This window comes from Heloderma suspectum, chromosome 2 (genome assembly GCF_057233095.1).
Source record: "Heloderma suspectum isolate Gila_16-S chromosome 2, 16-S_ref, whole genome shotgun sequence".
Taxonomy (NCBI): Eukaryota; Metazoa; Chordata; class Lepidosauria; order Squamata; family Helodermatidae; genus Heloderma; species Heloderma suspectum.
The window spans coordinates 368183152-368200468 of NC_139459.1; the positions used below are offsets into that span (position 1 = coordinate 368183152).

A 17317-nucleotide genomic window follows, 5' to 3' on the forward strand; every position below is an offset into this window, starting at 1 on the left:
TCTGGGACAACACCTGCTTGTTAGCTGGAGTCCTCCACATCTGAAGTTGTCCTGACAGTATAATAATTATTTAACCATGTCCTGCTTTTACAGAGCCTTAGTAGCACTGCCTCATATGCTATCTTTGCCCTGATACAGAAGAGGGAAGAGTTTCTTTGGACCAGTTTGAGGGATTTTTGGAGCACAGAGAAAAGATGGACAACCAGGACTCAGCTAGCCCTGAAACACAAAGAGACCATGATGCCGTTAAGATAAGGAGCAGTGGGGAATTCTGGGAAAGAATGGCGCAGAAGATCCAGGGTGAGGACATGGTCAGCTCAGACCTGCCACTCCAGCGTTTCAGGCAGTTCCTCTACCAGGAAACTGGGGGGCCCCGAGAGGTTTGCAGCCAACTCCACGATCTTTCCCGTCAGTGGCTGAAGCCAGATAGACACACCAAAAACCAAATGTTGGACCTGGTGATCCTGGAGCAGTTCCTGACTGTCCTGCCAGCAGAGATGGCAAGCTGGGTGAGAGAATGTGGAGCAGAGACCAGTTCCCAGGCGGTGGCCCTAGCAGAAGGCTTCCTCCTGAGCCAGGCAGAGGAGGAGAAGCAGGAAGAGCAGCAGGTGAGAGCATTTCATCCAAGGCACCAAGAATGTGAGGGAGTGTATCTGAAAACTCCCTAGTCATTCCCAACCTTTTCTAAGTAATCACCCAAGGAGATATGTTCCATACTTCACTCCCAATATCTTTGCCTCTCTCATTCATTTTCTAACCCTTCTCATGTCTTGGGTACTGATTGCTGTTTCAGGTAAAGGGTCTGTTTGCAAAATTGGGACCTGATTTCCCTGCAGCTGAGAAGGCTCTACCAGACACCAGGCAGAGCCCCGCACATAGGGGGATCAGGCAGGAGGAGGATGGACATGCTGCCTTGCAGGGTAAGGGCTAATTTTGGAGTGGATGTATTTCAACCTAGTTTTGCTCTCTGGAGAATGTAAGAGAAAGTTGGGCTGCTTTTATGTTCCCCCTGGATTCTTTCAGTGGGATGATGCTTGTCTCCAGGCTTTTCCACAATTCAAAACTATGTTTATTCTTCAACACTTGAAGACTTTATACATAGAAACCAACAGTTTGATTTGTGGCCAGGAGCCCAAATGGGGACATCTGCATTTTTACCCAACTGAACTGTCAAAATGCAAACTGAAGAGGAGACATTTTGTAATGCCCAGGTGTACTTAGATTTGCATCAGTTCCAGTGCAATTCTATGCATTTTATTTATTTTTATTCTGCCCAATAGCCAAAGCTTTCTGAGTGGTTCACAAAAATTAAAACCACAAATATACATCATCAAATGCAATATAAAATATGATATCTTAAAACTAGAGCATAAAAGTACAACCAGAAAAAAATGAGCAGTAAGTCCTTTTGTGTTCAAAGTGACTTACTTCCCAGGGCTTTAGGTTTGTCTCAATCTCTGAGACAAACATGTGCTACTGGTTTCCCATCATCTTCCTCTTGCAGGGACTGGAATGATGCCGGCAATGGGTACACAGCCATCTCTTTTTCTTTGTGATGGAGTGGAACCGGATCAGGTAGGCCAGAAGGATCACTGGGAACACAGGCAGGCAGCAGGCTATGGGCCTCCATTCCTTGCTCTCTTCCTAGGGCCAGAATACATCTGTCTCCTTCTGTTTGCGTCTAGCAAAGCTAAGATCCTAAGAAGAGCCATGCTGGATGGGACCAAAGGCCCCTCTAGTCCAGCATCCTGTTTCTCACAGTGGCCAACCAGATGCCTCTTGGGAAGGCAAGAAGCAGGACAGGAGGGCCACAGCCATTTCTTGATGTTGATGCCCCAACAACTCATTTTCACCCCAAGCAAGTTTCAGTCCTGCAGTATAATGCCCAGCCACCTCAATTTATGCTATCCTTGAGAAGGAAATATTTTCTTTTTTCCTCCAGCGTCTGGTGACTTTTGAGGAGGTTGCTGTGTGCTTCACGGGGGAGGAGTGGGCACTGCTGGATCCTGACCAGAGAGCCCTGCACAGGCAAATCATGGAGGAGAACTGTGGGATCGTGGCCTCTCTTGGTAAGGCTCCCTGTTTTCCTGATCATGATAATATCAGGTTCCAAATGCAATGATGATGAGGAAGCTAATATTACCATTTTGGGTACTTATCCTATATTATCCATTTACTTAGTAGTTTCGGGCTGCCTTGAGGTAATTGCCTTCAGAAGGCACCGTTCAAACAGGTACATTGAGTCATATTTAAATCATCAAATAATTAACGCTATTTTAAGGTAACATCTAAAAGACACAGTCCTCAAAGATGCCATAACATTTTCACAAGACACATTAAGACAACTCGGTCCCAAAAAACAGCAGCAGCAAAACACTGATTGGGGAAAGGCAGTGTAGAACAGGCATGTTTTCAAGGCATAGATGAAGGCCTTCCCTGCAGGTGCCATATGGAGTTGGATTGCGTATTTCAGCACCTCTAAAACCCTTTTTTTTTTTTCAGTCTACCAGGATTTGTCCATTTTTATGTACTAAAACATACATTAACCTGCCATTCCCTTCAACAACAATCCACACAGGACCTAATACTGGTCAACAAATCATCAGGAAGCATTAAGAGTTGCAACGAATACAAACTGACCCACCATAGAATCCCAGCAGCCAGCACCCCAAAATGACGTTAGTTTGCAGAACCCAAGCCCAGCTCTTTCTCACTAAGGGCACAATCCTGTGGACACTAGACAGCATCTAGACGGCCATAGGATTTTTTAGTTTATGAGAACTGAGCTTGGAGCCAGTGCTCCCTCCAAGCTCGATTCCCAGAAATCTGACTCCCCACCTGCTCCCCCGCCGCCTCATAGGAGGCGCAAGTTGTCCCTGGGGCATTCCTGGGGGAGGGGAGGGGACCGCAGAAGCGCTGGTACAACGCTACCAATGTGCCCTCCAGCCTCGCCCTCCACGCCCGCTCTGAGGCACCATGGCTATACAGCCGAAATCGGCCGTCTAGCAGCAAATGCAGGGAAGCTGGAGTGCGGAGGAGAAGTTTCCCTCCTCATTCCACCCACCCTGCATTGGATAGTTGTCCACCTCCAAGTTTGGAGGCAGCCGAACTCCCCGCATAGGATTGTGACCCCTGTCTCCCTCTCAAACTGCAGCCTCTCCTCACATAGAGGCACCCAGACACAGAGATTACATTTTCCTTAGCTTGGGTGGAGGGATGGGAAAGAGAGCTGATTTGATCAGCCTGAGAGCAACAGAACTCCTGGGTCATCCACACTTTGAAAAGCAGGTGGAATCCAGCAAATACTGGAGAGGCCAGGAGACCAAGTTCAGTAGTGTCGCTGCAGGTCTGATATTACAAAGCCACAAAGGAGTCACAGGAAGATTCCTGGGTAGTGACAAGAGGTTTTCTGGGCTGAAAATAATGAGGTTCTAACAACTGCTTGCCAGAGCCATGTCAAATAGGAAAGTGGACAATTTGGGCTCGGTGCTCAGTAAAGGAAGTACTAAGCCTGCAGCAATTCTAGGTTCTTTCTTTCCTGAAAGGCTCAGAAATTCCTTAGCTGGTAATTTCCATGGTTAAGAAGTGCATCCCATCTCAGTCTTTTCCATTCTTCCCTTTATCAAATTCATTCATTGAGGGTGGTGAGTTATCTGAAATTCTATGGCTAACTCAATCTTCTACCAATTTCATGTCTTCATTGCAAAAGGTGACAGGTGGGAAGGGGAGAATAAAAGAGAACCATGTGAGATGTCCTCGAAAACAGACAAATGTATAAACAGCAAACAGCAGAGAAAGAAAGCTCAAGCAAATCAGAATATGAGGGATATTTACTTTGATTCTTGGGGCAACGGCTACCATTGTATCACAATCCAAGAAAATATACATAAAAGACAGGAAAATAGTATGTTCCATATGCGTAGGAAAACTTTCAATTCTGAATCAAATGTTAAAGCTCACTGCAAAATTGAAACACTGAAGAAACCATATAAATGCTTAGAATGTGGAAAGAGCTTCAGACAGAGGATACATCTCACTTCTCATGAAAGAACTCACACAGGAGAGAAACCATACCATTGTTTGGAGTGTGGAAAGAGCTTCGCTGAGAGGAGAACTCTCACTTGTCATCAAAGGACTCACACAGGGGAGAAACCATATAATTGTTTGGAGTGTGGAAAGAGCTTCCGTCAGAAGAAAACTCTTACTTGTCATAAAAAAATTCACACAGGGGAGAAACCATATCATTGCTTGGAGTGTGGAAAGAGTTTCAGTCAGAAGTACTCTCTTACTTGTCATAAAAAAACTCACACAGGGGAGAAACCATATCACTGTTTGGAGTGTGGAAAGAACTTCAGTCAGAAGATAACTCTCACTTGTCATCAGAGAACTCACACAGGGGAGAAACCGTATCATTGTTCGGAGTGTGGAAAGAGCTTCAGGAACAATCATCATCTCACCGATCATCGAAGAACTCACACAGGGGACAAGCCATATAATTGTTTGGAGTGTGGAAGGAGCTACAAACAGAAGAGCACTCTCACTCAACATCGGAGAACACACACAGAACAGAAATCATATCATTGTTTGGGGTGTGGAAAGAGCTTCATTGAGAAAACATTTCTCACTTCTCATCAAAGAACTGACATAGGGGAGAAACCTTATTGTTTGGAGTGTGGGAAGAGCTTCAGTCAAATTGCTCTCAGTCAGTATCAAGAACTCACATGGGGAGAAACTACATCATTATTTAAGGTGTGGAAAGAGCTTCAGTAAGAAGGAACATCTCAGTGTTCTTCCAAGAACTCACGCCAGGGAGAAACCATCTATATGTCTGGAGTGTAGGAAGATTTTCAGTCAGTATAAACATCTCACTCCGCATCAAAGTAATTACACCTGGGAGAAATTGTAAAACTCCAGTTTTTGAAAAGGCAGATCATATATTTTTGTCAAACTTTAGTGAAAACATATGCATCATGTTTTTACTTATTAAGGAAGGAAGGCTTTCATTGCTTTGGTCAGGTTCTAATTAGCAAGTCAAACGTTATTACGGTTTTTCTGCACCATTAAAGCCTATGGTTTAATAACCTATATGGTTCCCTATATGGTTCCAGCCCAATCTATCGTAAGGAGCACCTCCAATAACACCAGGGATGCCACTCAACAAGATCGGCCTCAGTAGGCCTTCTGTCTGTCCCATCAGCCAGGACGGCTAGGCTGGTGAGGACTAGGGAGAGGGCCTTTTCTGTGGTGGTGCCCAGTCTGTGAAATTCCCTCCCTAGTGACCTCTGGCATGCCCCATCTTTGATGAGTTTCCACCGGGCTTTAAAAACCTGGTTGTTCAGGCAGGCATTTGGGGTGGGTTAGGGTTTTTTTTAGCGGAGTGTTGTTTTGTTATGTTATGTTGTTTTATTCAGTTGATTATGTAAATTTGTTGTATTTCATGTTATTAGTATTGTACGCTGCCTAGAGTAGCCGGGTACCTGGCTGGTTGGGCAGCTAATAAATCTAATAAATAAATAAATATGGTAGAGACTGCTGTCCAAGTTATGTCATTTATGGCCAGTATCATTTGAAAACTGTAATGATGCCAGTGGTGCTGGTTTCAGATGGATTTGATGTTGCAGAGGAAATCCAGTGGATTCTATGTGCAACACCCATTTCTCTAGTTTTGAAATGTGATTTTATGTTGTCAGAAAGCACATGTTACTATATGTAAAAGAGGCAATGGAGTTTTCCTCTAGCACCACAGTAGAATTCAGATGTTGATACTACAACACTGGAAGGATAAATCCTCTGCTCCTATAATGCAGTGGATTGAAGCCTTAACAACACTAGCAACATTCAAAAGGGTGGCATATAGGCGCCACTCAGGAATGGACATACGTATGGATATTTGGCCTGCTTTTATTGTAGTTTATTATAATCCACTTTTCCTAGAATGGTGTAATTATTGAAATTGAAACTTTTAATGCATGTTGTTATATTACATATTTTATTTAATTTGATTCTTCTTGCAATATAGGACTGGGACAACATGGGTCATTTTTGCTGCTTTCAGGCACTCAATCCTCCCCATCTTGATTTGGGTCTGAAAGAATATGGAAAATTATGCTTATATTTGGGGGTGGGGAGGGCTAAATTGTATGCAAGCACAATTTGTGACATTGCACAACATCACTGATCACAGGGTGCGCCTTTGCTTCCATTCTGTGTAGCCTCAGCCAACATATATTCTTTGTTCAAAAAACCTGTTAGTTTTAAGACCAGAGTTAAGCCTTCTCATGTTGGTTCAAGTGCCAAAAAGTCAGAAAATTGGAATTTAAGGTCCCTCGCTTAACCGACATGCCCTGTGATCAGTGATCTAAATCTCATATTTCCATCAGTTCTGCCTGGACAATATTTGGCAGTGTCCAAAATGAACTTAGTAGAGCTTTCTTTTCTGGAATAAAAGTCCCAGCATTTTCACTGATAGTTTGTTTTGGCTTGTAAGTAGAGGTTGCATCTTTCAGATTCAACTCCAGCAGCTCTGACTGGAAGTACGACGGGGAAGAATCTTGGGTACAATTTAAATCAATAAGGTTTTCAATACAATTCATGATCACAAGATTGTTACCTTTGTGACCAACAGCTGAAACACCATATAAAGAGACCAGTGGGGCTGGATTCTCAAAGAATCTTGCAATAACTAACCTCTCTTCTAAAAAAAAACCTCCCTGGCTCTGTAAATAAAGCTAGCTATGTCCCAGTCTCTAAATGTAACCACAGCCTGAGGTCTAATTCCATCAGAATACAAGTATTCTATGAAAGCGATATCCTAGAACCCCACTGCTCCTGGAAAACCCCCATTTAAAATATGCAAGAGATGTGATATGCACTCAGGCAGTGTGAGAAAACCCTTAGGTTTGGGTTAGTTAGCAAATACCAACTTTCGTGGAATCATTACCAAATTACATCGATTTCTTGAGTGAATGTCTGACTGCGGCTCTATGTGATAGGATACTGGGTCTGACTTGATAGTACAGACACCATCCTCCATCTTTCCTGTATTGCTATTAAGTACTTTTGCCCATATGGGGCCACGGTGGCTTAGTGGTTAAGACGCTGAACTGCAGACTGGAAGGTCGGCAGGTCAGCAGTTCGAGACCTGAGTGCTGCGTGACGGAGTGAGCTCCCGTCTTCAGTCCCAGCTCCTGCCAACCTAGCAGTTCGAAAGCAAGAAATTGCAAGTAGATAAATAGGTACCGCCTCGGCGGGAAAGGTAACAGCGTTCCGTGCACCTCGGTGTTCAGTCATGCCGGCCACAGGACCACGGAAGCGTCTTTGGACGGCGCTGGCTCTTCGGCTTAGAAACGGGGATGAGCACCGCACCCTAGAGTCAGACACGACTGGTTGGGGACATCTTGACCTTTACCTTTTTTTACTTTTGCCCATAGATCCTGCATCTCTTCCAAGTCATGAGCATTCATTCCTTCAGGCCTTCTTCCCCACCTATCTGTTGCAAATTAACAGCACTAATATTTTTGTTTGTTTCTTGCAAGCCTTCTGCATTGACTTGTTAGGGTCTGAATTTCAGTTTGCATCTAGCAATTTAAGCAACCTCTCTCGATTCTTTTTCTGACAACAGTGTACTTTTTTCTCCTGCCTCTTTATATTTTTTAATATTTTTACTTCTGCTTTTTATGTTCCCCCTTTTTGATCTGCTTTGTTATCTTCAGTATGGGTCTTTAACATTTTCTTAGTTGTTGTCCTGCCTTGAACAATGCATTTATCTGTTCCTTTCATCCCAGGTCCCCTTTCTTGGGTTTTATAATTCTCAACCAATGATGTTAACAGTCCATTACTTTCTGAGAAGAAATTTTAAATGAGGGCTAATTCTCTACAAACCATAAGAAGCCATCCTCCAGTTTGGAGATCGCCTTCCTCTATTTCCTCTATTTGAGTGGGGATTGATTTATATTTCGGCACTGGAACATTATAAGCAAGCTCAGTCATCTGTCTCTCCATCAGTTCTTCTATAGGTTCCACTTTGTCCATTGGCACAGCCTTATTTCTACAGGCTAGGGAGAGAAAGGAGGAGGCTAGGGATGGGGAAGGGAGAGAAATAACGAGGGAAGGGGTTGTGGGGAGAGAAATAGCAAGGCTAGAGCCTGGGAGTGGTGAGAAAAAGAGCAAAAAGGAAAGGTGGAGGAAGATTGAGCAGAACCAGAAAGAAACTCCTCTTCCTGCCCACTGAACAGCCATCAGCAGCAAGTTCAGGAACAAGAAGGAAAACTTTGCAATGGAATGTTTATCAAGTTTCTAATTAAAAATACAATTTTGAAGGGGACAGGGAGTGGGAGCTTTATGGGCACTGGGACCCCTGCATTAAGTTATATTAAAATAATCAAATGATTAAACACTATTTCAAGACAGAAGCTTAAAGATACAGACAGGGGTATTGCTAGGGTCTTAAATGATCCAGGGCACAGGCCCATAACACAAATTTGCGCGCGCGCACGTGCACACACATATATATACACATACATACACGCGCGCGCACGCACGCACACATATACAAGTCTAAGTGCTCGTCTAATGTGTGTGTGTGTGTGGTGCATGCATGCATGCAGTGTCCTTGCATGTGTGTATAGATTACATGTAAGAAGTGTGCGCTGACCCCCCACCCCACTTCAACTCGGACCCCGATTCAGCATTTTGGAAAACATCCCGCTTCTGCTCTGGCCAATTTGTAGTCAGACCACTTCAGCTCAGCACCAAACCTGAGTCAAGGTTTGGAAAAATGAGTCTTTCTGTTTCCTGTTGACTACCATGGGAAATTAGAAAAAAAACTAACTTTTTTCTCTTGGTCAGAACTGGATAATTTCAGAAAAATAGGTGCAGGGTTTATATTTTCTTTTAAAGGGAACTGCCAATAACATTTTTATTCCTTGGAAGAATTGGATAAAAATTTCAAGATTCATTGTCCCAACAGAGGAGAACATGTCTGCCAAATTTCAGAATGCTAGCCACAAGGGGGTTTGTGCAAGGGTGGCCTTGACATTTTGAGGTCTCCAAAAGAAGACATACTTACCTCCCTATGTTCCATGTGGACCATTGTTCTGAAAATTACAGACAGCCTACAGTTGTCCCTAAGTAAGAAACCAGCAGAGTTTCAGAAGGATAGGTGCAGCAGTTCATGTGGAAGGGGAGTTCTCCAGTTTGGGGGACGGAGTGATTTGCTTTCCCTTCCATTCACCCCTTCCCCAATAGTTTTTGGGTAAATTTGTATGAAAATGGACAGGTCATTATAGGTGTCCCCCAGGCAAGAAACCTGCAAAGTTTCTGAAGGATATACATGCATTATAATTTAGAATGACTAGAATTTATTTACATTTCACCAATGTTAGCAGCAGGGGAACATGGGTGCTATTGCACTCATGTCCTGCTTGTGGGTTTCCACTGAGCATCTGGTTGGCCACTGTGTGAACAGAATGTTGGACTAGATGGACCTTGGTCTGATGCAGCACGGCTCTTCTTATGTTCTTAAATAGAGAGTGCCTCTGGGCATGTGCAGAATGTTTTTCTTTCACCACTGAGCACTTATATTCTCCCCCTACCAACTCTGTTCCCCTCCATGCAACCATCCCTCCTCATCCTACCATCCCCCAGCAACTCTTCATAAAAACAGATGTCTTGTTTTGTGCAACTCCTCTCTACCTCCTCCTTGTTATGCACAAGCTCTCACTGTATCTTCCTCCCCATAACTTCATTTGTGCCAAGACTTCACCAGGATTCAGCCAATGAGTCTGTCTTCAAAACTAGGGCTAAGTTATGGAGAAACTCTAAGCATGCACTAAGTGCCTTTCCCTCACCACTGAAGCTAGAGTTTATGCAAAAAAACAAACGAACCACAAATGACAAAACATGCATAGGACTTTGCTGAAAGTGTCGTCAATTCATTAGACGGAATTGGGTAGGCACTGCATTAAGCCTGCAGTACCATGCTCACAACTCAGGACTTATTTCTGAGTAAACATGCAGAACATCAAGGTACAAACCTCCCTGCAAAAGTAACTCGTGCTGGAATCCTATGCACACTTTCCTGAGGGTAAGCCCCATTAAACATAATGGGACTTCTCAGTAGGCATACATAGGATTGCATAAATTAGCAATATTTGTCTTCCCTCCACTTAAAAAACAAACCCCAAACTCCTATTTTTATTAAAGCTTTCTGTTCAGAGGAACACAGGAAGCTGCCTTGTATTGAGTCAGACCCTGGGTCCGTCTAGTGCAGTATTGTTGATGCTGACTGGCAGCAGCGGCCCTCCAGGGCTTCAGGCAGCATTCTTTCCTGGCCCTACCTGGAGATGCCAGGGATTGAACCCGGGATCTTCTGCATGCCAAGCGTGTGCTCTGCCACTGAGCTGCAGCCCTTCCTATTGCTGGGTAATGGCAACTGACAAACAGAACAGCCCCAGTTTTGTTTCTCAGCAACCATGTGAACCCACTTTTCTCCAAGACTTGCTCGAGTGAGAAGGAGAAAAACCAACCCTCTTGTCTGTTTGTATAAAGTCAAATACAGTTCAGAACTTTTCTTGCCCACTGAAGAGAATTCTCCTTAAGAATTCCCCAAGAGATGCTCTCAGTGGAATAAAGAAAGAAAGAAAGAAAGAAAGAGAAAAGGCTAGGGGAGGGAAGAAGAATGGTGATTGGAAATGTGCATGGGGGTGGGGGGCAGAGAGAATTCCCTAAGCCAAGTGGCTCCTTTCAGAGTGGTAGTACTTCAGAGAGCTAGAGGAATTTAGGAGGCTGTGGAGGGTTTGTAAGGATTGCACATACTTAAATGAACTTTAGGAGGTGAGGTGGCCGCGGGCTTTTTCTAGCTTTTTTTAAACTGTAGACCCTATTTAAAAGCCCCAGCAGTTTCTCAATCATGATGCCACATAGTCCTAACCCTCCCTTTCGGATTATTTGAGTCCTACAGCTATTTAGGAGAAATTAAAGTGGAGGGGGAGAAAGACATTTGTGGAGGCTGCTTGGATCCTTTGCTGTACTAAAGCTACTAAACTTCTGCAGAAGCCAGAGGTTCCAGGTTGGGGCAGTAAAATCAGATGCTGTGGAGCTCTTTCTTCCCTTCCTTCTCCCTCTTCAAAATTTCATTGCAGGCAAGCTTCCAACAGTGGGCATGTAAGAGCAGAAAAGAAAAGTAGGGGGAAGAGAGGTTTTTTGCACCTCAAAAAAAATCTGCACCAGAGATTAGGGATAGTGACCCCCTAATGGTCACCTTAAAGACCTTCTGGTTAGGATCTCTACTCCCCTGGGTGACTTGACAGTTTTTACTTTTTTAGACTTTGAGAAAAGGAAACTTTACGCATGGCTAGCGCAAAGGCCACTAGACCTGTCTGAAATTTGGTAGGTTCAGTCAGCTCCGCAGGGCCTGCTAGGTCCCCAAATTCCATGAATTTATGTGGAAGCACAAAATAATAATAATAATAATAATAATAAAAATAATAGGGGCCGCGGTGGCTTTGTGGTTAAGACGCTGAATTGCAGACCGGATGGTTGGCAGGTCAGCAGTTTGAGACCCGAGTGCTGCGTGACGGAGTGAGCTCCCGTCTTCAGTCCCAGCTTCTGCCAACCTAGTAGTTTGAAAGCAAGAAATTGCAAGTAGATAAATAGGTACCGCCTCGGCGGGAAAGGTAACAGCGTTCCGTGCACCTCGGTGTTCAGTCATGCCGGCCACATGACCACGGAAGCGTCTTCGGACAGCGCTGGCTCTTCGGTTTAGAAACAGGGATGAGCACCGCACCCTAGAGTCTGACATGACTGGCTGGGGACACCTTTACCTTTTTACAAAATAATATGGCTCTTTGACACATTTTCTTCAAAATAGCAAACTTTACCTGTGATTAGCACAAAAGTCACTGGTCCTAACTGCCTGAAATTGGGCAGATTCCATCAGCTCCACGGGGGCTGCCAGGTTTCCCAATTCCAAGAACAAAGAAGTTATAGCTCTTTGCTTTGACACATTTTCCTGGAAAAAGCACATTTTACCTGTGGCTAGCACAAAACCACTAGGCTTAACTGCCTGACATTTGGCAGATTCAATCGGCTCCAGGGGGGCTACCACGCCTCCAAATGTCACGTATTTATCATACAAACCAAAAAAGGTATGGCCGTTTTTGCTTTCCAATGCAAGTCAACGGGAAAATGTTTTCAAAAATGGCACTCGGGACAGCTCAAAAGATCCGGGCCCGCGCGTGTTCCGCTGCGCACTTCAGCAGCCTCAGTCGCTTCTTCCAGGGCTATTCCCACGCTTAGCCTGGCTCCGGCAGTGCCGGCGCGGCGGATGCGCATTTTGCGGAGGCCGGCGGCTCCGGGGCCAGAGCCACCGACGTCCTCGGAGTCCCGGGCGCCCCCGTAGTTCGAGATCCGCCGGCCAGGCCAACGCGGGGCGCAGCGGTAGCGGCCCATCCTGCGCTGCCTCGCACCGCGCGGTCCCGCGCCCGCCTTCCTGCTGCTTAACATGCCGCGTGACGCTGACGCAGCCCCCCCCCCCCGGGGGCATCCCGCAGGCCAGCGGTCACGCCCGGCTCTGCACGTGCTCTTCGGGGACGCCGCGCGCCCAGCAGCCAGCGCCGCGCGCCGCGTCGTCCCCGGGCACCACGCGACGCCACTGCGGGCTGTCCGCGCGCTTGGCGGGAAGGAGGCCGAGAGGAAGGCCGGCTCGCCCTGCGGGCGGCGGCAGCGCGGCGAAAGGACCGGAGTCGCTTCCTAGGGGGAAGGGGGCTTGGGGAGGAAAGGCGGGCCCGCGCCCTCCCCAGGAGGAAGGGGGACTCGGCGCCTCCCCCGCGTGCTGCTTCGCCGCCGCCTGGGCGAGGCCCCCCGCCGTGTGCGTTGGCGAGGGGGGCCCTGGGCTGCGGGGGAAGAGGGCGGAGGGCCGCGCCGTCGGGGGGCGAGATGCCCAGATTCAACCCCGTCGGGGCGCGGGGGGTCTGGTGCCACGTCATGGAGGGGAGCTGGACCCGCCCCACAGGGCGGAGGCCTCCGTGGCTGAGCCGCGTGGGATTCCCGCGCCCGCGCACAGCCTCAGGGAGCTCCCCCCTTCGGCAGACCGGGTGGCCCCTTGCTCTGGAGGAGGGGTGCTGAAGGAGAACTGCGGCGGCGAATCAGTCCGTCTCGCTGCTGCACGCGTTAAACGGCCCTGCGTTGACCACAGTAATTCCCCCGTGAATCGCGAACTGCTCCTCCCGCTCCACGAATGCGGGCCCCCGATGCGATCGGGCGTGTGGCTGAGAGGCTCTCCTCGTTCCCTGCTGGACTGGCCGGACTGACAACGCCGGCAAAGTGGGCGGGGGGAGACGAGGGGCCCCACCAAGGCTGGTCCACCCATAAGGCGGCTGATGTCTGGAGCCCTGAAAGGGCAGCAAAGTCTTAGCTGTTTGAGTGGCTGTTTTTGACATTTCACTACTGGTGGGAGCAGCGGCCGTGGGATCTTTTGATGAAAGCAGCAAAAGATCTTGGGTCAAACGTATGATGCAGGCCTGCAGAGGGAGACAGCTGGAGAGAAGTCCTGTCAATAAGGAGGGGGGAAAAGACTGATAATAACTGAATAAATAAAAGGGGAGGGAGCAGAAATAAGAGAGAATGAAAAGCAGTATTAAAAATCCTTATCAGGAAGCAAACCTCAACAGAGCAGTGATCCCAAGTTCCTATAGGACACCAAAAACGTAGGTTGGAGGATGCTGTTCTTTGAGGATTTTTGCTCTGTTCCAGTGAGGCAGGTCCTAGCTGTGATAATTAGGAATGGAGCCTCCATCTGCTGAGGCAGTATACCTCACAAATTCAGGAAGAAATATTATGGGTCTTTTAAAAATTATATAATGCAAAACAAACTCTGCTTAAAGAGAAATGCATGCGTTCATCAAAATTTTTAGCTCGTATATATTCATGAATTCTGTTGATTAATACATTGACCTTTAAAAATTAGATGGGTAATCAACAAAGATGTCCATAAAAGACTGACAGCTTTAATTTATACCATTTTTAAGGTAGATTAATGAGAGAGAGTCTCAAGGAGAAGATGGCAGCAGCAGCAGGTGTCACAGAGAGGGTGTGTGTGCTTGGATGATAGCACCTCGTGGGAGGGTCAAGAGAGGGAATTTCCTTGTAGTGGGATGAATGGTTAGAGATAGACCTCTGGGGCGGGGGGATGAGACATGTCTGACTCTCACACAACTCAAGGACTTTGGTCACTGTCTCTCAGGTGAAGGATCCTCCCCAAGACTATAGTTTCTCTTGGAGTCCTGGCATTCACCTGCCTGTCCTTCCTTAGTAGCTGCAGCCCCGCACATTTCATCTTGTCCTGACAATATAATAATTCTGTAACAGAACCATATTCTGCCTTGACAGAGCCTTAGTGTGAGGTTTGAATTATAATTTATACCCAGGACCCCTTAGTTGATCAGGCTGAGGGCTTTGGGATCTTTCGAGGTGGAAATAGGACACACACAACCAATGTAGGTGAAAGAAAAAGGAGATTTAAGGTGCAATCCTATGGCTGCTAGTCAGCGGCTAGACAACCATAGGATAGGTCTGTTCCCAGAGAATCAACCCCCACCCTCTCCCGTGCTGCCTTAAAGGCAGCGCAGATCGGCCCCGTCCTCATAAGAGCAGCACGGAGCAGCGAAAATGGGGCGTTCCCGGGGGCGGGGAAGTCAGAAATGCTGGTACGACACATCCAATGTGTTGTCTGGCTGCCTTCCAAGGTCCTGCAGTGAGACCGCCAAAATCAGCTGTCTAGCCACAAAAGCAGGGTGGGGGGAGCAAGGAGGAGATCCTATCCTCACCACTCCTCCCACCCTGCACCGGATAGGCAGTCAGCGCTGGGGTCAGAGGCAACCATCTATCTTGATAGGATTGCTCCCTTATTGACAATAAAGAAAGAAACAACAGCTGAGCCTCCCCAGAGAGTTGCAAACTATCTGAGGCTTAAGAGGCAGTTCACCTCTTAGTTACAAACTTAGCTACAAATATCTTAAGGAACTACGTGTTCCTTAGTCACAACCTAGCAAGTACTTCAAGGAACTGTGCACACCTTGGTCACAACTTAGTTCCCCAAACATGGTGCCTTAAATGACTAAAGAAACAGCCCCTGTTTGTTACACAGCTTCCCTGCAGCCAAGCTCACGCCAGAGCTGACTGTGTAACAGGCATACCGTTTCAGCCAGGTTCAAGCCAGAACCTGCTGTCTGTATGAAAACCTCCAAATCAGTGAGTATGACGGCACAAGTGCCCTGGATGGTGAAGTCCTATTCCCTGAATTCTACCCAACACATACTCTCCACACATTGCCAAGCACAGAAGGGGGAAGACTTTTTTTGAACCCCTTTTAAAGTTTTTTGGAACACAGATCAAAGGTTCTTAGGGCGCAATCCTATCCAGATGGGCGGCCGCCTCCGAATTCGGAGGCGACCACCTATCCAAAGCAGGGCAGGAGAAGCACGGACGGGATCATTCCCTCCATGCTTCTCCTGCCCTGCATTTTTGGCTAGACAGCCAATTGCGGCTGTCTAGCTGCAGGAGGGCTGAGCAGGGGAGGAGGCTGCTGTACGATACATTGGATGTGTCATACAGGCATTTCCGCCCTCCCCACACGGAACACCGCCAGACACACCCCTTTTCAGCTGCTCTGCGCTCCTCTTGCGAGCGCGGAGGATGGGGCTGTTCCGCACTGCCTCAGAGGCAGCACAGACGTAGGGGGAGGTCGGTTCCCAGAAAGCAGGATATCCTATGGCTGTCTAGCCACTGTCTAGCAGCCACAGGATTGCTCCCTCCATTACTTATATAACTATTACTGACATTTTATGATGGGGGAGCTGCAGGGGAGAGACGCAGGTGGTTTGTTTTTGTTTTTTACTAAAGGCAGCAAAAGTTCTTGCTCCAACCCTGTGATGCAGTCTGGCAGAGAAAGGCGGCTGAGAGGAGTCCTTTCAAGGAGGAGAAGGCTGATAATAACCAATTGCTTTAAATTGTTTTAGATATATCTTGTGTGTGCTGTGTGTTCGATGGCATTATGTGAATGGTTTTATACTTTATATAATGTATTTTAATGGTTTTTTAATTTTTGTGAACCGTCCACAGAACTTCGGCTATAAGGTGGTATAGAAACATAATGAATGACTGCATGAATGGCTCTTTTTAATTATATCATGTAAAACAAAGCCTGCCTAAACTAAAGATAAATGAATGTGTTCATCATAATTTTTAGCTTGTATGCATTCATGAATTTTGTTGATAAATACATTGACCTTTAAAAATGAGATGGCTAATCAACAAAGATTTCCATAAAGGACTGACAGCCCTAACTTAAACCAGTTTTAAGGTAGATTAATGAAAGAGAGGCGTAAGGAGAAGATGGCAGCAGCAGAAGGTGTCACAGAGGGAGTGTGTGTCTGGGGGCTTGGATGAAGAACGGACAACGCCTCAAGGGGGCCCCAAGAGAGGGAATTCACTTGTAGTGGGATGAATGGTTAGAGATGGACTTGTGGGGGGCGGGGGAGGGATGAGACATGTTCTGACTTCCATGCAGCTGAAGGGCTTTTGGTCCGTGGCTCTCAGGTGAAGGAGCCCCCCAAGTCTTTAGTTTCTCCTGCAGTCTTGGCATTCACCTGCCCTTCCTTCCGGGACAAGACTGCTTCCTAGCTGCAGCCCTGTACATTTCATCTTTTCCTGACAGCATAATAATACTTTAACAGAACCATGTTCTGTCTTTACAGCACCTTAGAAGCACTGCCTCCTACAGCAATCTTTTCCTAGATAAAAAACAGGGAAGAGTTTCTTTGGACCAGTGGAAGATTTTTAGACCACAGATCAAAGATGGCCAAGAAGACTCAACTGGCTGTCAAGCATGAAGAGTCCCTGATGCCATTAAAACCAGGAGCAGAGGGGAATTCTGGGAAAGAACAGTGCAGACGTTCCAGGGTGAGGACATGGTCAGCTCAGACGTGCAGCTCCAGTGTTTCAGGCAGTTCTGCTAGCAGGCTACTAAAGGGCCCCGAGAGGTTTGGAATCAACTCCACCATCTTTCCTGTCAGTGGCTGAAACCAGAGCAACACGCAAAAAATCAAATCCTGGACCTGGTGATCCTGGAGCAGTTCTTGACCATCCTGCCAGCAGAGATGGCGAGCTGGGTGAGAGAATGTGGAGCGGAGACCAGTTCCCAGGCGGTGGCCCTGGCAGAAGGCTTCCTCCTGAGCCGGGCAGAAGACAAGAAGCAGGAGAGCAGCAGGTGAGAACATTTCATCCCATGTGAGGGAGGTTATCCTAAACCTCTCGACTA

At 46.8% G+C, this 17317-nt stretch overlaps 1 protein-coding gene across 1 annotated transcript in view; it reads left to right on the top strand.

Moving 5' to 3' along the window:
• The window catches only part of LOC146355952 (uncharacterized), a 52245-nt gene that overhangs the window by 3006 nt on the left and 31922 nt on the right, over positions 1–17317 (top strand). The window contains exons 2-9 of the mRNA XM_084829987.1: positions 139–608; positions 794–920; positions 1505–1575; positions 1943–2069; positions 3710–4766; positions 6507–6555; positions 12312–13262; positions 17073–17168. Of these exons, the coding sequence (XP_084686113.1) occupies positions 139–608; positions 794–920; positions 1505–1575; positions 1943–2069; positions 3710–4766; positions 6507–6555; positions 12312–13262; positions 17073–17168 (2948 nt within the window). The remainder of the gene's footprint in view (positions 1–138; positions 609–793; positions 921–1504; positions 1576–1942; positions 2070–3709; positions 4767–6506; positions 6556–12311; positions 13263–17072; positions 17169–17317) is intronic.